We start from the raw sequence: 23,752 nt of genomic DNA, 5'->3' as shown, positions 1-23,752 counted from the left end.
CGTTTTGAATTGTTTCTTGAACTAAAGCTTTCTTCCTTTGCTATATATGTATCTTGCTATTAAACAATCGCAACCTTTCAATCCCCCTTTACGCAGCCAACTTGTTTTTCAATTTTATCTTAATGATTTTGCAAAATGACCTGTCTTATTCTTTCAAATTCAGCATATAACATCTCTTCCCTCTACGTGGGCCCCCCTTCTTACAAGTTGGCACTGATGTTTAAAATTTAAATGTCTCTCCTCTACCTTGAAATGGGATCGCACTTCTTGCTTAGTTCGCACATTTAGGGGGTCAAAGGCAGTCATCAATTCCTTAGTTCATTGTTTTCGGATAGCAAAGGAAATAATCCAAATGCTTAAGTCACACATTTGAGGGGGCAATGGAAATCACACAATCTTAAGTTGCACTTTTAGACCCTCAAAGGAAATGAAACACCTTAGATCGCTGATTGGAAGAGGCAATGGAAATAATGAACAACCTTAAGTCGCTGATCTAGGCAATCAAAGGAAATGTTAATTTGTGCTTTTCAATAGGCAAAGGAAAAGTCGAGGCTTAATTCACTCTTTTTGGTGGTCAAAGGAAATGATGATTTGGCTTGTGAAGTGGCATTGCTAATGCCTTAGAAACTTTCGATCTCCATTCTAAAGTTTGTGGAGCCCAAGCAATGGCGTGGTAGTGGAAGGGGATCAAAGGTAGAGAGGTGGAAGGGTGCGGTGAAGAAGAGGGGGTGGTAAGGAGAAGCCACGGGGGTTAAGGCAAATGAAGGATGTGGGGGTAGGATGTGTCGCAGTGAGGAGTCATAAGGAGTAAAGGGATGTCGTGGCAAAGGAAGGGATTTAGGGGTGTGGGTTAGGATAGGATCAAGATTATGAAGGGTCGAAAGGAAGGTGGGTAGTGGATAAGTAGGCTAAGGGAAGTAAGGGGGTAAAAGATGTGAGATGTGAATCAGAGAATGCGGAAGCTGGTTATGGAAGGAAGGTGAGGGATAAAGCAATGGAGGATGAAGGGATAGAAGATGTAGGTGAGGTGGTAATGATAGGTGAAGGTGAAGAAAGGTAGCGAAAGGAGATGGGAGTGAAAGGTGAAGTGGAAAGGTAGAAAGTAGAAGAAGGTAAGGAGGTGTGGGAAGTGGAAATGGAAGGGGAGATGGAGGATGGGAGAAGGTGAAGTGGAAGAATAGGAAGAAAAGATGTATAGGCGAAGAATGTGGTGAAGGGTGAAAGGAAAGACGGAAAGGTGAAAGGAAGATGGCAATGGGAGGGAATGGAAATGAGGGGAGATGGAAGGGTGGAAAGGATAGGGGATGGAAATGGGAGTGATCGGTGTTTGAGCACCTACTAGCAGCATTGGGAGGAGCAAGAAGTGGAAAGGGAAGTAGAAGGAAGGATTGCGCTTTTGCTTGGGCACCAAACGTCTTAGGTCGCACATTTGAGGCATCGAAGGAAATGATCAATCCTTAGATCATAGATTTGCAAGGGCAAAGGAAGTGTTGTCAATGCCTTGAGCAAAGGAACTGCTATCAATGCCAATACAACTTGCTCAACTAGCTGGTCCAAGGCATTTCCACCGACTACGGGAATATTTGACTTATCCCAATCACCATGATCTTTCAATTAAAGTTCATCTTCACCAAGCATAGAGACTCCATCACTTTGGTTGGGGATCTAAGAGGTCAAAGGAGGTGAGTTCAAGTGTTCAACTTGCTTGTGCAACTACCTTGCCTTATGCCATGATTTTTTAAGCCTTGGCTTGTCCTCCCTTCAAGCCCTCATTCTCCCAATTCTCCAAACTCGGCACTTCATCTCTGATTTTGCAAGCAAAGGATGATGATCATCATGAAATCATTCATTTCTAAGATATTGAAAAGCCAAAAGGGAGAGAAGTGACCCGATCACCTCTTGTCAACCTAAGACACTATACTGCCTCGAGTGAAAGGCTAATAGCTAAAGACTCTACAACTACCCTAGAAAAAAAGAAAAAAAGAAAAGAAAAAGTGAGGGTCCCCATTTGCAATGGGTTGACATGTGAAAACGTCACAACAGGTAGCTCTACTAAAGGTTGCACTAGTATAGAGTTCGTGTTACTCTTCTCATGCTTGGAGACGAAAGGATGTGAATCCAAATACAGACATACAACAACATGGTTATCCATCTTAGAAGTTGGGAACTTCTGCCCCCATGCATGGACTATTGAGTCAAGTACCATCTTAGCTATAGAAGCTCTCGTGGATGCCGGCGACACAATATTTACAACTTCCCGATTGCTTAGAACATCCCACAACCCATCTATTGCGAGAAAATAAACCGATCTCTATTGGTTATGAATCTGCATGTTACTTCAGTGATAGCAATGACACCAAACTTCATCAGACAAAAATCACAAAAGCTATGATCATTGCAAGACCAGGAGAGGTTTCATTTGGTAAGCACTCCCTATGCACATGTGGTTAGTCTTGTAAAGCAATCACACAACCTTTTCACTGCTTTATCCATTCAACCTCAACATTCTTGATGCTTCACCCTTCGTCAGCAACTCAATTGTATTTGTAACTTGCCTAAGTTTCTTTCTAGCCTGCTTTTCAACTTGAAATACTAATTTCAAGTTTATGACCTCATTTGGCACATCTGGTAAGTTCATCATTAACCGCAGTCTTCAAATTTCAACATAACTAAATCTTCATCTTGTGCATGGCCTCATGTTTTCCAATATTCTCCCTTCGACCTTGTAATATCCCTTGTTTCACAAAAATAATACTTTATACTGAACTTGGATTTTAGAGTTGAGTTTTAAAACACTGATTCTCTGCTACAGTGTAAACACATCATCCCCCCTGGAAGTTCTGGAATTGAAGCCACAAGTTTTGGGGCAACTATGAGCAGCACAGTACTGCCCAATGCTGCATAGCCCAGAATTGCTCTAGCATTTACAGTATTTTTTTACATCTAATGCAATCCAGCAATCACAAAATCCAATGCTTCTACCTCAGGAGAGAAAATGTCAAACCCCTCTTGTGCTGTACACAGCAGTGGCCCAGTTGTTAGATCAATGTAGATAACTTGTGTATCTCCTTGTTAATAAACTCACAAATATATAATATTTACTAGACTCCAACTCCGCCATAACCACAGAGGTGTCCCTTAAAGCATAATCATTTCTTTAAGCCATTTCTCTTTATCAAAATATAAATCAGCAACTTTCTACCCTTCATTGACACATCACTTCCGTGTGCCAAGAAGATCAGATTGGATTTAGATGTCAAAACTATCTAACCACTTATTTCAATACAAAGAAAACATCAACATAAACTATATCAAAGACTACCAGACATATCCTTGTTTCGTAGAACTAATCTGCATAGGAACAACTGCATTGAAGCTAGATGAGGTCATTCCCACTTTTATAATCAAACCCTTCAGTGTAGTTCACTTTAGTGAACTTGGGTATGCACAGTTCTCTCCCAATATTTTGTAATTGGCTTATTTGATTATCAAAAAGCTCATGTGAAGCACATTAAGTAGGTATCTGACAATTGGCATCTTCATAGTCTTCAACAGGAGCCAAATGTTCATTGTCTTTCTCAATGCACATCCCCTGGTAATTCCCATGGCAGGTTCCTCTATATTGCAGGACGAGCTAGCTAGCATTTGTGCTCACTCTAGCTAGGAAAATTGTGAATATGCAAGTGCAAGAACAGAAGCAAATATTCTACTTATTGCTTCATTCATATCTTTGGAAATAAATCTCTCCATATATTCTCTACACATCTTCCAATCCTAGATTTGGCCCTGGTAAATCAGGTACATTGTGTGTGACGTTTTAAACTAGCAATATGACATTTAAAATTTAAAACAATGCGGAAGGTTTAAAATCTGAAGGTCAAAAATGGCAGACAATAATCAGCAATACTTCAAGGCATCTAAACTAGCTCTAGACCTGCGCTTTCAAATGCATATCTCAAGTTTGTTCCAAGCTATAGTTAGGAGTTATGAACCTAATAAGTGGGGGTACCAAATATAGTCAACTCCTCCAAGAATTTTCTATTTCTGATTAGCTTGTCCTTATCCGACTGTCCATTTCAACTCTAAAAAGGACATGGGTCACTACCTACTGGGGTGACTCTTCAATTTTAATATGCCCAAACCACCCATCAATATAACAGATAACATTATTTAATTATTAACCAATATTACCCTAAAATCTAACTTATTAAATTTTATTTCTATTCTAATCATATCATGTAATAATAATTCCAACATTCCCTCACTATTGCATCAATCTTAACAAAGGATATAACACTACATTGATGCAAAAGCAACCTGTTGTGAGGTTTTCACACATCGCCCCATTGCAAATGGGGACTCCCACTTTTTTATGCTTTCTAGGATAGTTGTAGTCTCTTTAGCTATTAGCCTTTGCTTGAGGAAGTGTGGTTTCTTAAGTGACCAGGCGGTAATTAAGTCAAGTCAGTAATATTCCCACTAATTTTTTCGGTTTTTGAACACAACAAATACTCCATTGCACCCGTTAGAGTTAGGATATATAATCTCAATACTGCTGAAAGTAACCCTTCCACTTTCTGATCACCAAGAGCCCAATGTGGGAAGGTGAGAGCATACGGTGATAAGGGATTCGTTAGCTCATTAATCTACTGGAAATTACAATGCAAGTACAATACTGGGCGGCAAGCCAGCCCCTTCCACTTTTCAGCGGGATGAAGACTAAGAACTTGGCGGTAAACCAGCCAAGGTAACAAGAGCATAACCAAAACCAAATCACTCTACCACTTATGCAGCAGGAGGACTTTTTACATAAAAACTATCACTCAACCGCATATTTCAGCGGGAGGATAATATCACTCAACCACTTACTCAGTGGGAGGATAAAGCTGAATTACAAAACATTAAGGCGGCTAAGCCATCCTCTTCCACTTGTTCAGTGGAAAATACCATATAATGCAACTAGAATGATTGATCAGTACTACTGAAACAATCTTACAAAGAAAGAGATGGGAGAGAAGATAGAGTTAAGTACATATCTCAAGTATTCAATATCAAATTTTCACAACAAAATCACTACTTGCTGTTCTGAAATCAGAGATAATAAAACACAGAACCAGCCACACCCATATCCACTAAAATGCTCATAACTTTCTCAAAACTGAATGAAATCATGCCAAACCAAATGCAAATGAATAGTATAACATAGGAAATCAGTTCAATACCTTGAAAGAGCAACCTAAGAGCAGCAAAAGTGATGCACGCAACCCAATGCAAATCTGGAAATGGCATTTTGGCTGAATATTCCGATTTGCAACTATAAATTGGAGAGTCCCCCAAATGCCACGCCAATGTAGGAGAACTATTGTTTCTCTGATACGCTTCCAATGAGCCTTCACCCAGAACGATGCACCCAACACGCGGATAGCTACGAACAAATTATACTTCCAGCCAACACACCCGCAACACCAAAAAATGCAGCAGCACACAACTCTTCACAAAAATACCAAAATATCACCAAATAGTTCACAAATTCGAACCACAGCTAGGAGTGATGTCTCACACTCGAAACTGAAAAGAAAGATCTAGGAGGTGTTCACCCTCGAAGAAGTCTAGAATCATTCCAAAAAAATAACGATATATTTTCTTTGGATAATCAAATGAGCCAAATACCTGTATATATAGCTTTTCAAGTCTGAAATTCAAATGAAATTGCCTCCAAATTCACCTCTTTCAAACTGCATTTCATTTCATGTGGTGGACCCAAGTATGGCACCCACTTCCCAATCAATGCACTGTATGAATCTGAGAATGTCTTCATCATCCACAAACACTTGCCAATTATATACATTATCGGGAATAGCAGGCCTAGCTTTTATCTCAACTGTGGATACACCGGTTAGTGTTACATCATCATCCTTTAATGCAACATTTGCTAAGAAATCAGCCATGATGTATTTTGATCTTTCTATCCAATTAATAGAGAAAGCACAAAAATGTTCAATCACATCCCAAACAGCATATTTATACCTTTTCAGACGATCATTCTTAGATGCATACTTAGACCTTACCTGACCTTAATCAGACCTGATTACAGGCAAATTTTATCAGCAGATTACCATTTCTACATTTGAATTAATGATTAGTGATGCATTAGGGGTATGCAAGGTTGCTTTATTTTTTATTCATTGTGTCCCCATTCAGGTTTTCACGCAAGGAAAGGATGCTGAGAAAGATAAACATTCGGAGGACCCTCAAGGATGGCATGAAAGGATTTCACAATGATGCAATGAAGGACACATCATCAAAAGGTGAAGGTCAACATCATCAACAAGCGGGTAAAAGAGATGAAACGATAAAGGGAAGCATCAAGCACAAACATCACAAGGTCTACATTCAATGCAGTATTAAGGCAGAATTCCAAAGCAAGAAGATGAAGGGTGAAACGATTATCAAGAGATATGCCTCATTATGCCTCATTCCTTTATAACTTGTGATGAGTTACAAAAATCAGCCAACTGAGGTGGTGCCCAGTCATTAGCCAATCACATCATTTCAAGATAAGGCCTCCAAATTCAATGCACCTAACTCATCCATCAAGGATGATAACAACCACATGGGCACAAAGTTCGATGCACCTACCCTCACCATCCATTGGTCAAATATTCAATGAAGGTCATGTCCCACTTAATGTAATTTTGTCATTCGTCAAATATTAAATGCTTTGTAATGGGTGTAATAAGCCCTAATTAAAGTTTCTATCTTTCAATCTTGGCCATTGATGAGGATTTGATCCTAGCCCTTCATTGTAGTGAGACCACTATATAAGGCTCCACTTCTTCATTTGTAAAGGTTAATAGTTAGACGAAAGTAGCAGATAGTTAGAGTAGAGTAGGAGAAGGCAAAGATTGTTGCCAAGACTTTGTTGTAAGCAGCAAATTAATTTCATTGAAGGTATGGTGAACTTTATGTGTTGATTCAGCAATTTGCATGGTCTCTACTTCTCATTTGATTTTTATGTTGTTTAGATGAATGGAAGAACTTTGTGCATGATCAATGGTGAAATTCGTACATCCATACTACTAACACCTTGCTGATTGTAAAGTGCCTTGCGTAGTCAACTGGATCCATCTTAGCCAAGCTTAACTTCAATTATCACTACTTCAATGATATGCTTCATTTTGAAGGTGTCTATGCTTGTAGTGGTGATTTGAAAATCATTAGCTATCCCTACAAGATCACACTAGCCTTGTGGAGATGTTCGTTGCATGTCAAAGCAAAGCTTAGTTGAGTTTCATCAAAGATTGTCCATTGCTCTTACATTCTAGGATAAGATTAGCTTTCTCAACCCTCATCCTTTTGCCCCTTTTTTAATCAAGTTAATTTCCACATTCCAATGATATCCAAGCATTCAAGATTCAACATAAGTCCACCTTGTGATTCCAGCAAAATCACATCACAGTCACTTAGCCTATCCAAGAGCACATCAAGACCTGACATTCGGAACCTTGGAGTCACCTCCTATGATCATGAAGCTTAGAATAAGAGAAGATTTTGTTCAAGGGAGGATAGAATACTTGTTAACCCTACTTTTTGAGAATTGAAAATTGTTGGAATTCTTGTGTTAGACAATTTGAGTCAATAACGATTTTCAAAGAAAAATAAATATATGCAAAGCATGAATATGTGTGATTTCTTTTCATTTGACGAAGTCAAGAGGTTTAACCGATCAATTATTTTCACACATTAATTAAAAGCCATTTTAGCCTATGTCATGGGTCATAAGAAAAGAATCTTGAAGTTGTTTTAATGTTCATGTCATTCAAGGAATTTAGAAACCCCTTGACGAAAAAAACCTACTATCAACAATGCCTTGTAAATGTACCAAGGACACGAGGTGAATATGCCTATGATAGGGATGGTCTTCTCATTCCATGGTTAACTACTAAAATTTGGCTTTGAAAGAGAGTAAAATGACTCGGGCGGACTTCATTGCCGAACGCACCATTATTCGTCCTTGTGATATGTAATGTGGTAACTGTATTATATAATCGAGTTTGAAATATAGATTGCGGGTTTTCATGGCATGGAGATAAGGCACTTCAAAGAATGGTTTAAATGATAATAAGGTTCTTACACTAGAAACTACTCACTTGGGAAATGTACACCATCGGTGGTCTAAGCTGGCAGTTGACCAAGTGTTAGCGGCAACATGGTAAAATGATTAAAGGGACCAATGAACACCAACTTCGGGTTGCGAATTAGAAATTATCATCAAGTTGGTAAAAATCATCAAGTTACCAATACGTTCTTACGCCCAATATGAGAAAACTCAAAGTCATGTAACGGTTTCATGCTTTCGGTGAGTTAGCCAACATTAGCAAGATGCCGATACACTTCAACTTCTTAGTTTTCAGCGGCGATATGAGAGTGTTTTGAAAGATATCGCCTTCTCCTTAAACTTCCATCTAGCGGATTGAATACACCACGTGGCTTATGAAAGATAGCAAAATCGGTTTTATAACTACCTATTAACCATTTGCTTTGCATGCCGATAGATATGCATGCTATCGTGCTCCCTAACTCCACTCGCAGGTATTGAAGATGAAATGTTTGAGTGCCTTGTATTCTGTAGATACGTGGTATGTGTATCAGATGGTTCTCTTCAAAGCAATGTAAAGAATAAACGCCAAAGTTTAAATGCCTGTCATTGCAATAAAAACAGTTGTGAATAATTCTCATCATCCACAATCTATAGATTGTCATGTATGCGCAGTTTTACTTCAAACTTGATGTGATCTGTTGACCTGCGACATGGGATAGCGCTCTTTTGTGGTTTTTGATTGATTGTATGCACGCTGAAATAAATAGTTTGATCAAAATAGTTCCAAAGAAATGGTTGTTATCCTTAGTGCATGATTATTATCTCTGCACGCTTTGGGTATGTTGATAAGACGTTAGAAATACTCAAGCAAATGAACTAAGTATTCCGCCAGCCTACAACCGAATTCCATGATTTTCTGCCAGTAATCTCCTTGCTCCCACAGCATGCCTTGAGGAGATGTCATCTCAGCGAATGAAATGCATATATCGCAGTGATTGCAAGATATGCACAAAATGTTTTTAGCAGATGTTATGAGTCGAAATGATTTAGTAAACTTATATGCAAAATGTGGAGGTGTATAAAAAAAAAAGGAGGCTGTGAGTTGTTTGGCAACGTCCCTCAAATATCCACACATAAGGAGCAGAGACTTAACACTTGATGTGTTTGACAAAGAAGATACATCAACAAGCTATAGAAAGATAAGCGAGTCTATGCAGTCTTGAAAGGAGGATGCTCTAGAAGGTTGAAGCAGGATAATACAAATTTTAAATTCAAAGTTCAAACCAGTTATTAAAGCATTTCACTCACATATTACAAACAGTTTTCAATATAAGAATCTGCAAAACACATCATCATGAAATACAAGGCTCAAGAGTATGAGTACGCCCCGATGATCACCACCATGATTCCAGAGGTTCATGATACCAAGATTGGGCATATTAATTTGCAGGAAATCAAAAAGATCTTCATGGAAGGCGACAGATCAAAGTTGTCCTGTAGAGTGGCAGGAAGCAGCTTGATTGAAGCAGCATGTTTTCCCATAGCAATTCAATGTACAGATTTGATGATAGAATGCTCAAAAAGATATAATCCAGATGCAAGAGAGATAAGAGCTGCAGATGGATCCTTAATGGCCAAACTTGATGGAATTTCAATAGCTATTATTCTTCATTTGCCATATAAGGAAAAGTTCACTCACATCGATAAGCAAAAAGCTTACAAATACTTCAGCGATAATAGAAGCAAATGCCTCAACAATCTGGCTAAAGAATGGATGGTCGCACCACGAGGAGGACAGTCTCAGCTTCCAAAAACACTCCATCGTTCTCTTTTCATCAAAGAGATTTGTTACTTGATTATCTTACTCCATAGAGTGACAGGAAGTCCTGATTCCACTGAGTTCGAAATGTGGATGTACCTCTTCATAACAGTCATCTCTGCTGGTAAGCAATTCATTGACTGGGGCCATCTCATCAGCAACTGCATACATGACCAGATAGTGCACTTCAAAACAAGTCAACGCTTCCATATGATCTCTTACTCGATATATGCTATTGCTAATTTGAGGTCATGGCCAGGGTTAAGTACTAATGGTGTCCTAAATCAAGAAACTCAAGTTTACCATTATTACAAGCAATTGCAACTTGAGGAAAGCTTTGTGTATTTCAGGCGGGTGAATGATGCTTTCACAATGTGGGCACCAGAATATCAAAGGAAGCCGCTAAATTGATAAAGAAATATGGAAGTTTCTTCATCCAGTTTCCGAGATTTACCTATCTTCGAGTAGGAGGATTTGAAGGTTATCCACACAACCTACCCAGATATGTTGATGATAAGCTCATTTTAGTTGAGCTTTGTCCGCAATTGGTTTCAGTTCAAAAGAAATGTAGAGATAGAAAGAATAAAGGGGTAGCCTTTCCCATTTGTCTTGGGCACTATAGATTTGAGTCAAGTTCAAGAGCAGATGAGACAAAAAAAGCTTTATCCAAGGTCAACTTGTATCCATATCAAATGAGGTTTCCTTTTGATAGTAAGGATTATGTCAAGAACAGCTTAAAGTTAGGTCCTGGCTATTTTCATTTTCCTAATCTTGAAGACTTTTGGGAGGATTGTGAAGATGAGTTCGAGGTTAGAAAAAGAGATTGGACAAGGTTGACTTTGAAGCGAATGAATGATTTCAAGATGGATTGGACCATAGAAGGCATTGAAGATGATGGATCTGATTTGATTGATCCTATCTATTTTGAGCAAGTCCAGTCCCAGCCACTTCCCAATTTGAATTGGGCAGATCCAGAAGTGAGAGATGTCAGAGAAAGAACGAGTTTTGTAATCAAGAATTCTGAAGCCTGGATTAAGAAGAAGATTACTCAAATGACTGCTACCAGACCAACAAAGGAAACTCCAAGAAGAAAAGGAAATCAGCTTGAGAGCTCTACTTCGCTACATTCTTCCCATACTCCAGCTACGGATACTCCTTCTTACCAGAATACTCAAGGAAGTGATGGAGATGAAGACCCTCCAAGGAGGAACAATCTTCAAAACACATGTGGTGATGAACCTCGACAAAAGAGGAAGAAATCCAGAGCAAAAGACAGAAGAAAATTCTATTGCAAGTCAAGTAAAGGATCAAGTTCCAGTGGAAATTCTGGATGACACAAGATTTGATGATGGAATGCATTCCATATCTCCCTCAGTTCCTATTGAATCCCTACGACAAGAAGCACAACAAAATACTTTAGTCATGGATTCATCATTTCCAAGTAATCCAAGTCATCAAGTTGAAGAAATCAGAGAGGTGACAACAACACTGGTAGCAAGACAAGAAATCACCCAAGAGTCCACAGAAAATTCTTCTTTCCCATGGTTAGAACAAAGTCTATTGAAGAAGAGGAAGGTAGAAAAGTTGGTGGTACCTGAATTTAGTAGCATATCTGATCTCTTTGGAAGAGCTGAAAAACCGAAGAAACTCAAAGTATCCTCAAGAATAAAGACTGATCCAAGTTCAAAGAATATGTGCTTAGAGATTGCTCAACCCATATCTGAGAAAGATACAAATGAGGCCACCTCTGCGGACTTTGTTGTGACAAAGATTGATATGGGACCTTCTTCTCATGAGTCTGATATTCAAAACTTTAATGTGATGGCAGCCAAAATGGTGGAGAGAAGTGAAAAGGATAAGCAATCCAAGGATCAATTGAAACAACAAGTGCACACTTTGTCTTCTTACTTGAAATCCGTAGTTGATACCTCCACTATGCCACTAAGTGTAGATTGCCAGCCAATTATATTGACACCAGAAGGAGTAATTGAAAGGAATGTTATGGATAATCTTCAAAAGTACCAAGCCTATGGAAAGGTAATTGAAGGTTGGGTAGAAAAGGTCAAAACTCTTGCATGTGATTTCCTAGTCCAAGCAAAATGTATCCATGATGAGGCCTTAATAAACAAAAATATTATTGAGAAAGACTTGAAGAATGTCAAGAAAGAGGAAACAGCTTGGAAGGAAATTGTGAATGATTTCAAACAAATGATAGAAATTGGAATGGACACCCTTGCAACTGAGAAAATCCTGCCTAATAATGAAAAAGATTATCTAGAAATATGGATAGAAAGCATTAACTGGAAACTAGTGATCATAGATCAAGTTTCATCAGAGTTAGAAAAGCTCATGATTTCATGTGATCAAGTGTGTACCAAACTCCAAGGACAACTCACTGCTCTTTTCCCAGATGTGACATTGATGGAAGATTTGCAGGTGTTACAGAATAGCTTCCAGAACATGGTAGATCAACGGCTTTTTAATAGGACAAACTTCAATGAAAATACCACGGAAAAATTGATTGATATTTACTCTTCCTTGAGAATCTCTATGTCTCAGATACTCAGCATGGTGACAGAACTAAGTGGCATTCATAGAAACTTGAAGACATGGAAAATGAGGATAGCCAACATCCTAATTCCCAAAGGAAAATCTGTCACTTCAGCCATCCAACTTTTCAGAATCTTCAGAGACAAAGGACCTGGACAACATAATGTGCCTACAGAAGCAATAGCCTCATCGGCAGCGCAAGGAGTTAGCTTAGAATAAGTGCAGAGTTGCATTTTGTATAGTCTTCATTTTTGTTGTGTTACTCGCATCATGTTTTTGTCTTTCTTTGTAAATAACTCTCATGATCGAGTTTCCTTTCTCTCATCTCTATTTCTGTATTGTAATAAAAGATAATCTTGGCTCTTTTCATTTGAGGTAGTTATCCTAAGTTCTCATTTTGGGTAGTTATTCTAAGTAGTTATTTTTCCCAAAGTTGAGGAAGTTATTTCAAGTAGTTGAGGAAGTTATAAAGTAGTTATAAAGGTGGTTAGGGTAGTTACCTCAGGTGGTTACCACTTCACCTATATATACCTCATTATTATTCAATGTAGGGATTCCACTTTTTCACAAGCTTTGTATAAGAGACTTGGATAGTGTTATTCAAGCAATTAAGCAATAGAGATCAATTTGGATGTGTGTTCAACTTATTCTCATGGGTTATTATCAATGTTCTTATGTTTAATTGATGATTACCTAATGATTTCCCTTTAACATTGAATGTGAAGAAGTTTATTTCAAGTTGTGGTATCTCAAACTTGATTATATGGAATTTATTTTAATCTAGATTCATACCTTATATGGCGTTCAATCTTTCTTTATTGTTCGTTCTTTAAATTTTTGAAAAATCCAAATACCCCCATTATACGAGGGAGCTGCCCCTCTCAAAAGCAGAGAAGAATTACCATTTCTTTGTGATTCTTCAACTGTTGTGAACGCTTTGTTGCTAATTACAGGGCAAAACAGAGTTTTTCAAGAAAGTTTCTTAAAGCAACAAATCTGTTTACCAACAATACTTAGTATTTTATTTTGTGTTGCATTGTGCATGAAAAACACATCAACACAACCCATATGCAAATTTGATGAAGCGCCTCTACAAAAACTCCTTGCTTACCTAGATTGGTTACATTAGTCAATGTCCTAACTATCTAACATTTAAATCCTCTATACCACAAGAGAGAACATATCCCAACCTTCCTGCACAACAAGAGTTCATTTAGAAGCTGCCCTCTTCCAACCATGTCAAAAGCCCTCCTCAAGTGCCTACACAAAGAAAGAATCTCTCCAACAAGAGTACACTTTCCTCCAAAAGGGTCAATATCCCTCCTCCAATGGTGTGAGAACCAAATTCCTCCAATGTATAACAAAAACAAAACTAATGTAAATACACTAACCCCACTCTCTCAAAGGTTACAAATTGCGTGCAAATTTACTAACCCCAACTTATTTCAAAGGTTACACTATTCACAAACATTTCCAAGGCACCATTTGTCCATGAACGGACACAAATATGGTGGTGCTTCTCAAACAATCTACCATCTCAAAACATGAAGCTAGCTCAAGATGTGTTAATCCTTTGACCTCCTTTCTCCTCCAACGTAGTATGTGACATGTTTAATCCTTACTCCCAAAATGAAGAAATAGAGTCTCTAAAATCTCGTAAAGTCATATCAAGTGTACCACGGTTGGCCTCGAAAGTATAAGCACTATATGTGACCACATTTGAATATGGAAAACAATGGACATTGATTTCAATTGATAATGCACCATTTTACCCAAACAACTTCAATACAAAATATGCTTTAAAGTGACAAAAATTCAAACCTTATACCAGCAATGAAAAAAGCCTTTAACTATAAATATGTCCTTAAATCCTCTAGCCTCCTATTTGGGTGAGGTTATAGAACCTTCCACTTTAATTTTGAGTCACAAGGTTCGACTTTTGGATCTTCTAGAGTGGTAACTCACTAATGGCTTAGTGCCCCCCAAAAGAGGGCCTTCTTCGCCTTCCACCTCAGTTGTGCAACAACAGCACAAAGCCCAAAGTCAATCCCAACAAACAATGAAGCTTCATAAGGTCTTTTTGTCCAAGTGCAGGTAGTCAACATCTTCAAAATATGTCTATTCCACCAAGTCTATAGAAAACAATGCCCAAATCATTATGCCTTTCATGCAAGTCAAAGCTTACCCTACAAGAAACTTCACTACCTTACAAAGACAGTTATCGTTGTCGTTCACCAAGGCTTCAATCACTAACTTCCCTAGCATCAAGTCACCAACTTCCTTAACCTTCTAGTATTGGACAAGCGTCAACCCCCATACATTGTCTTACAACTTTGTGCAGACCTATGTTTTTGGTAAACAATTGCCTAGGCCTATTCATTGCAACCTCCTTTGTACAAGGAAGCATCCCTTCTCCTAAAGTTACAAAGCAATTTTACCTCTCTTGATGTTAGTGAAACGGAGTCCCTTGGCTATGCATTCAAATCTAGGAATGACACTCAATCTAATACCTCCGTTACTCTATCTATTGCTTTTGACTATACCTCTACTTTCCCTAGGGCCATATACCTCTCCTCCAAGGGTAATTCAATTTTACCCCCAACAATTGGCTAGGACCCTCTCTTTCCTAGCCTCTATCCTCAACAAGAAAATCTCTAGGAAACCTTATCTTTGTTCCTAAGGTGAGCCAAATGATGTGCCATTTTACCTTTGTAATGATTCTAGTAGGTTTTGATCTATCTATAAAGTAATTAGCTGAAATACATTTAAAATTTGGTAGTCAACAACTTGATCAGGCATGAATCTTGTTCAAATGCAACACCTATTTCACCATCAATCATCTAATTGTCAAATGCTTGAGGATCTCCCTCTCCACTCAATGGCCTGCCCCCTCATGCTAAGCCACTTGGTGGAATGGAGCAAAATAATGGCACTAGAGGATGCACTCCAAGTATGAGGATGATAATTCTTAAGATGACTCTTCTTCTATTTCAAATTCTTCATCGGCTTCCTCTCACAAGGTTGATAAGCCCCCTCCTTCTAGACCTATGACTTCATTTGTGATTGGGAATTCTCTTTCCTCAACCAACACTTCCAAGAATCCAACTTCTCAAGCTTATGGACTAGTTACGCCCCTTGGGGAGAATCCTTCAAAAACCACAAATGGCCAAACCAAAGCGGAAAGTAAGAAGAAATTGTCCTCAACTAAAGGCATTCAGGTCAACAACACGAGAATTGCTTTCTCTCATTCTAAGAAGGCTTAGACTATTCTAGTGATCTTCATGAGTTATTAAGTTGTTAAATTTTCACTCCTTTTTGTCTATCGGAAGCCATGGATTGGATTTTATTCCTTAATCCTCAATTCACAAGTTTGAAGCATGATGTTTCCCCCATGTAGTGGGTGCTAATTTTGTTGATACATATTTTAATTGGGAGAGGGACACAGATATATATACACTTATAGTTATACATACATGCATGCATGCATGCATACATACATACATATATATATATATATATATATATATACACATATACATATACATATCCATATACATAATACATAATACATATACATATATGTATATGTATACATACATACATGCATGCATGCATGCATGCATATATATGTATTATGTATTATGTATATGGATATGTATATGTATATGTATATGTATATGAATATGTATGTGAATGTGTATGTGTATATGCATGATGTATATGTATATGTATATGTATATGTATATGTATATGTATATGTATGTATGTATACATACATATATGTATATGTATTATGTATTATGTATATGTATGTATATGTATGTATATGTATGTGTATATGTATATGTATTATGTATATGTATGTGTATGTGTATGTGTATGTGTATGTGTATGTGTGTGTGTGTATGTGTATGTGTATGTAAATGTATATATGTATATACATACATACATACATATATACATACATATGTATATGTATACACACACATATATATATACTTATACACATATGTGTGTGTGTACATACATACATACATACATACATATATATATATATATATATATATATATATATATATATATATATATATATATATATATATATATACGTGTATATAATTATATGTATATGTATATGTTTATATGGATATATGGTATATATGTATGTATATATGGTATATATGTATGCATATAACCCAATAATACCGAACCTGGAAAACAAATTGCTATACAAACAAACCTGAACCCCAAATAAGCAAACCCAAACTGGTTTATCTGTAACATTTGACAATTGACATTTACTTGTAATCACCACTATTTATAATATATTAATTACAAACAAACCCAACCATACTGAACCTGGAAAACAAAATTGCTGTACCTACAAACCTGAACCCCAAATCAGCAAATCCAAACTGGTTTATCTGTAACATTTGACAATACACATTTTAATTTTAATTACTAGCTATGTTCTGTATTTAATTTTGTACATGTGTGCAAATTATGAATTAATATGTATGCATGTATAGAAAATCAAAATATATGTATACTCCGATCGAAAAAATATATGTATACATATAAATTATGTATATTCAAGGTTTTTAATATGTATGTATATAAAATTAATATATACATATGGCTCTTTATATGTATATGTATAGAATAGGTAAAATATAAAAAACCATAATTTGCACAAAATTAAATACAGAATTTATATGGTAATTAAAATTTAAATGTCAATAATCCAATGTTACAAATAAATCAAAATGGTTGTTGCCTTAGAAGTCACTTTTAACCATTAGTAAGGGTAAGTTAGTTTTTTTTTTTAAGCTATTTTTACTTTTTTTATGTTGTCTGGGTTTGGCCCGACATACATGGGGTAAATCCATCTGTACCCAGTTCGAACCAGTCCCAATACATGCTGGGTTCTCAACAAACCTTGCAACATAGTTCAAATTAATTGATTAATGTAAATGGCACATCTGTCAGGCATGTACTAAAAAACAGTAACCAAGATCCAAAAACTTTAAATATTGTTCACAGTTGTAAGGTAAATGATGGAAAAGAATGAGTTAATAAAGTGACATTTAAGCAAGACAAAAGCTTGTGCAATAAATTGAAATTTTCATACTATACAATACCATGAGTACTTTGATCAAGTTGACCAAGTTGATGACACAAAATAGACCCATTCTGGCCTCCTACACACAATATGCCGGCAGCTACTGTTACTGCTGTTATTTTATCTAAGCAAACAAGATTCTTAGATAAATCAAGCTGTATCAGCTCATTGTTATGTAAAATTTCTCCAGATCGATAAGCAGCTAAAGACTTTAATTTGATCAGATATGCAAATCCCGAAGTCGTTATGGCATAAAGTAACAAATTTCCAGCACTGTTATTCATCTGCATCATATTAACAACACTGTTCAATAAACACAACAAAATAAACAGGACAAATATAATAAAGCAACAAAAAGGTAAATGGCTAGAAAACATGTAAAGATATGCCTAATTTTGAAATTGCCTGCAAAAATAATTCTTGGTACAGTTGTCATATATGCTTATAAAGAAGATTGAATATTTAATGACATGTCTGAACTTTGTACACTACCTGATGCTTGAAAATAGATACAAATGGAAAAAGAGAATCCTGGAAAGTAATGTGCAAGCCATATCTTGGAGGTTCCCGCCGAAATGACCATTCCATTAACTCCAACACATTCGGCAAATCTTTATGCACACGCCTGGTTTGGAAACGAAGCACAAGACAATAAGAATACAGCTAAATACAAAGCCTAAAATTTAATTATACTGCCAAAAGCACAGCATCTGAAGCTTGTGGCCTTCAAAGAAGATGATAAACTGCTTTTCTTCAGCTCAACCAGACAAAATCAAGGAGTTTTAGTGCACAAAGAGTTAGAAAAAGGTTGGAAAACTGAATATAGTGTCTTCATATTTTCATTAAAAAAATTCTCGAAAAACAAGCTTACCTTAATTAACTTCTTTTCTTTTTCAATAAGCATTAAACAGTCAGCTGTAACAACTACTTAACCAAGAGCCCTATTCTGGTTAATTATTTGACAACACCAATGTCACTTTTGACATATTGTCATCAATAATTCTCTCATCAGCATTAATGCCACAGTTACATATGAAATCCATACATGTGATTACTACTCTGGTATACAGGTAACATATAGCCAAAATCTTCATTATCTCTTCTTACAACAACATAACTTCGTTCTTCAATTCCAATTCTTCTTCAATCACAGCAAGTAAATTCTATGACACAACTTGCCTTGGATGCCAGACGTTAGTGTTACTGGCAATTGAAATACTCTTCAAAATGGCAAAGCACTGAACATTATGACTTAGCTCTCCAACAAAATGAGCAGATTATAAACTCTACGCACTGCAAAGCTTCATACCAATTAACAAATTGACATTAAAATTAATTATGAAATATCATGGTCAGTTTAAAAGAACTCCCACTACTTGGGTAACGTTTGGTCTAGTGCAGACCATAGTAAACATCAAACTTCCAACTGCACTCTGGTAAGGCATTGCAAAAGTTTTTAAAGGGTGTAGAGTAAGGTCTTGCCCTTTAGTTTGCAGATTGTTCCCAAGTCCAGGTCTTGCCCATTTATATCCATATTCAAAAGGACTGAGATTTACTAATCCTATTAGAATCCAACTTGTTTCCAGCGAAACTCTGTTCAACATCCTTGCATTGGCACCAGTTACATTCACATAACTTCAAATGGCAATACTCTACAGTAAAGCAAGTTAACTAAAAGTCTAAAACCGCCATTGCATCGACAACACAGCTTACTTCCATTCATTTTCTTTTCTAATTTCTGGTATTCGGAAACGAGGTTACAAATTTTGAAATCTAATGTCAAATCTCCAACAACTACAAGAGAAGGACTGCCATAAAATTCAAAGGCATACATCTTTGTGCTTGAGAAACCTCAAATCTCTCATACCATCAATCCACTCTTTCGGCAATGCCAAGAGGCTGTTTCCTTGATTGAAAAAAGCAATCTGAGTTGTTCCTAAAGTATGAGCATCTTAAGGAACAAACAACAGCACATCAAGAGTCCATCAAGAAAAAGGTGGATGAATAAAACCCATGGGTTTAAGTGGTTAAAGATGGTAAGAAACCCCCTCCTGTTACTGCAATGGTTGTCAGGCCAGATTTGATAAGAAAAAGGCTTGACTTGCCAAAGCGCTTGATCTCCAGGTTCCTGGGCTTCCTAACCGAGTTAAGCTCCTTAGGGTATATCACACCTTCCTTTAGGGTTCTTTGAAAGAAATCTCCATAGACAGTGCTTGGTTGACTCCACATAGCACTCTTGTAATCAGTTCCAATCAAATGAAGAGCATTTATGATCCATTAGAGCTAATTCAGCATCTGTCTGAAAAAATTTGAGGACGTTGATCTCACATGACTTCAGGTGGAGAAGCTTCAAAAAGCTCATGCTTTGGTTGTTGCTGACAAAAAAGCAAAGTGAGCCATTATTAGTGACTGCAATGCTATTATTTACGATACCCAAACTCAAAGTTGGTCACGCTTTGGATTGTTTACATGACTACGTTCTTGAGTCTCATTGGTGGAAATAACATCTCTATTGCCTATTGGAATTGGAATGATTTTGTATGGTCTTCTCCAAGTACCTTTCAAGATGCTATTAGTTCTTGGGATATTATCCTTCTTAATGAAACTAATGAGTTCAGGGGTCTCCCTACAGTTACAAGCTATGTTTGCACCTCTACCTTCCAATGTGAGACTTGTAGATTAGGAGCTGTGAATGGTTCAAGTGGGGTGGCTCATCTCTTTCACAAAATTTTCTGACCTAGGGTTTTGTATTTAGCCTCTAATTTGCATTCCAGATATAGGTGATTCCAAGGTCAAAGGGGCCTGCCCTTGCTTCAGGATATATGCACTGCTGCATTCTATTTCCTGCCTGCCTCTTCTGCCCATGTTGTTCATATAAAGAGAAATCCCTACTTTTTCTCTATCCAAAGATTTCCCATTACTCCTCCCATTCATAATCTTGTTAATGATGAGATTTATCTTTAGGAGTTAGATACAGATGAGTTTGGCTTATCAAGGATTTCAGCTCACGAGAATGATCTTGTCAATGCTTATGGTAGTCACCTTCTCCATCTGGCAGCATCTCAGACTCAATATTCTTAATAGGCTCTCCTGGTTTTCATGGATTTATGCGCTTCCCTCAGGCCAATGGTACTTGCATTGATTATGTTCTCAAATAGCATGTCTTCCATCTCTCATATTGACATCATTTTGACATTCAGCCTCCAAACTCCTCCTACCCTCCATGTTCCCCCCCTCAAAATACCATGATCCATTTTGATGGCAATTACTCCCTTGACTATGCTTCCTAACTTTCCCAACTTCTACTACCTTCAACCCTCTATTGTTGCCGCTTGCATGGATACCAACTTGATGCTTTTCTGAGGCTGCCCTCAATACTTATCCCCACACAGTTCATAACTCTCGTACACCCCACCTTCATGCTTACTGCCCTATGAATCATTGGTTTGAGGTTTGACAATGAGTGTAAATCCATACATCATAACTTCACTTTATTTTTGTCCATGACCCTCCCTCCATTCCTACTACCTATGGAGACTATTGCCATCATCTTCGGCATAAGAAACATGAATTTCTTGTTTTGAGGCATAACAAGCTTCATGTTGCCCTCCATCACTGCCCCAAGATCTTCTAGCATGCCCTCCTCCCAAGGAACTTCCCCACAATTCATATCACCTTGATTGCTTAGATCTCTTATGCTCATAAAAGTAGATTAGAGGAAAATTTAGTGATATATCACAAGATCTGCCTGACTTTTTGTTGAAAATCATGTGATTTCAAGGCAAAAACTAGAGACCAAGGGATGGAACTGGTCATAGTTGGACGTTCCTGCCGCTTGTGGAATATGATTATCCCAGGGGATGGAACTCGTCATAGTTGGACGTTACTACTACTTGTGGAATAATGATTACCCCAAGGGATGGAACTAGTCATAGTTGGAAGTTCTTGCAGCTTGTGGGATGATAGGCAAGTTGCCATGATTGGATGATTGCACGCTCTTGAGCTTAATGCGGTGGTGGCTTCGAGCGGACCTATCATGTTTCTTTCCCCAAACCCTAATGTGTTTGGATACTAGGGTAAATCTATGGATACATTCTAATCAAAGAGAAGGAATCTAACAATACATGTATTTGCATGTATGCTCCATGTTTGCATATATCCATGTGTATGCTTCGTGTTTTTATGTGTATGTTCCGTGTTTGGCTCATACCTAATGTGTTTCCAGCATGTCTACTCCATGAATATCTATGATTACTATAAGCATATTCCTATCATCATGAGATTCCTATTTTTGAGAATAACAAAAGTGAACCAAAAATATGAATTTATTTGGGAAAAAACATTGCATTTTAGGTCATAGATGTGTGTCATACATCTAATCCTCGTCTAAATATCACATTGTTGGGAATTATTGAGAGACCCCGCTTGGAATTAAAGACAAAAGATATCTCAATTCAAATTGCAAGTTGAGTTAATATGAGAGTTGTGCAGCAGAAGCTAATCACATCCCATGAAGGACCTAGGGACAACAAATCTCCAAGGGTTAGGATATGGATAAAATTGACATTCCTTGAGGACAAGCAGTTTTGGGAAGGACGGACTGTCATGCCCCTGCCAAAATAGAAACAGATTACAGCCCCAAGTACTAAAAATACAATTATGTATAACAGCAAGACCAAGGTTAAAAATTATGATAGAAGCCGACCTAGGTTAAAGAAAGGTTAGGGCCAGCTATACAAAAATAAATAAATAATACTTTTATTAGTTTGGCCGACCACTTCCCCCCCTGGTTGGGCTCCCACCATTGTAAAACAAATAAAGATTAGATAAAAACCTTTAGTTGGGCCAACCTAATGGGGATAGGCACCCAATTTGGGAGGTAAATTTAATTTAATTAAAATTACCTCTTACTTGGCCGACTTGCATAAAGAGGTGCACTTTTTGGTGAAGGGGTGTGCTTTGGAAGATATAAATAAGAATCCATTTGAGGACTTTAGGAAGGAATTCAATTTATCTTTCCTATCTCAAGAGCAGGCTTTGTGAGCAGAATTCTGAAGATCACCTTCAGAATTTAAAAGCAGATTTGTTGAATGAAACCTTGAAGACTGTGTTCAGAATTTAAGAGCATATCTCTTCCAAATTCATGAGCATATTTGTCTTAGTTTTATGGGCAGATTGTTTCAGACTTTATGAGCAGAAAGAGAATCGGATCAGCAGTAGATAATTGAAGAGGCACAGATCAGGTACAGGTTCTCAACCAGGATTTGTGATTTATGGTAAAAACTGGGGCATTTAATTAAGGGGACATTACATATCCTTTTTAAGTACTCTGTTCCTGGAAGGAGATTACCTCTTTGGGTCCCCAAATGTTGGCATTTCTAGTCCATTGAGCTCCATCTACTCTTCCAATCTATTGCCATTTATTTGAACTAATAGTCTCCTTTTAGATACTCCTTATGTGTTCCTTCATCTTCATCCTAGGAAAGAGGTGCTCAACACATACATTAGAGAGGATGTTTACTTTCAATCCATCCAAGTTTATTGGACCTCGCTCTAAATTCTCTCAACCCTATACTAGCTTTCTAAAATATTTCTTTCAGCTTGTTGATGTGAACATTGTTTGACCCACCTATCTTTAATATCATTAATCTCATGGTTTGAGGATTTCCTTTGGTCTATCGTAGGTTATTGTGTCACCTTTGTTCTCTTATATTCTAGAGTTCAATCTATAATGAGATACACCAGAGGTACTATTTCTTCTATAGGGATATTTTAGTGGTTCTACTTCTGCTTTCTTTTGTTACCCTCATCAATGGTGGTTGGCATTTGAGTGGTTCTACTTCCACTTTCTTCTTTTACCCTCAATAAAGGTGCTTGGTCATTTTTCTTTGTGAGGTTCCAAGCTTTAGGCATAAATCTCTCTATGGTGATCCTAAATCTACCAAATTAATTACTTCTTTCAACCTGCTACAGACGTTGGAGACATTAAGCCCTTTTCAACAAGGCACTTCTTTTCTTTGCAATATACTATGCCTAAGGCTCCTCGACATCCCAACTCTCACTGTGTTGGTCTTAGCCTTATCTCTCTCAACATTGCAGACCCTCTCACACCCCTCTTCCATAATATAAATCTTAAGCACAAATTCACATCACCAATTTC

The 23,752-nt window shown here is 37.3% G+C and overlaps 1 protein-coding gene across 6 annotated transcripts in view; it reads right to left on the bottom strand.

Moving 5' to 3' along the window:
- Positions 1 to 23,752, bottom strand: part of LOC131071696 (nuclear pore complex protein NUP160) — a 253,665-nt gene that overhangs the window by 216,385 nt on the left and 13,528 nt on the right. For 5 of the 6 annotated variants that reach the window (XR_009112579.2, XM_058007642.2, XM_058007639.2 and 2 more), the window contains exons 2-3: positions 18,085 to 18,217; positions 17,612 to 17,876 (exon numbers count right to left, since the gene is read on the bottom strand). Coding sequence is in view for 5 of the 6 variants with exons in the window: in XM_058007642.2 (XP_057863625.2) it covers positions 17,612 to 17,876; positions 18,085 to 18,217 (398 nt within the window). In the remaining variant the exon portion in view is untranslated. Of the gene's footprint in view, positions 1 to 5,222; positions 5,491 to 5,670; positions 5,864 to 17,611; positions 17,877 to 18,084; positions 18,218 to 23,752 lie in introns of those variants that run through there. The other variant, XM_058007643.2, reaches the window with a different exon arrangement.

The sequence above is a fragment of the Cryptomeria japonica genome, chromosome 3 (assembly GCF_030272615.1).
Source record: "Cryptomeria japonica chromosome 3, Sugi_1.0, whole genome shotgun sequence".
NCBI lineage: Eukaryota > Viridiplantae > Streptophyta > Pinopsida > Cupressales > Cupressaceae > Cryptomeria > Cryptomeria japonica.
Note: the sequence above shows the minus strand (reverse complement) of the source record. Positions and strands in the feature narration are given on the sequence as shown.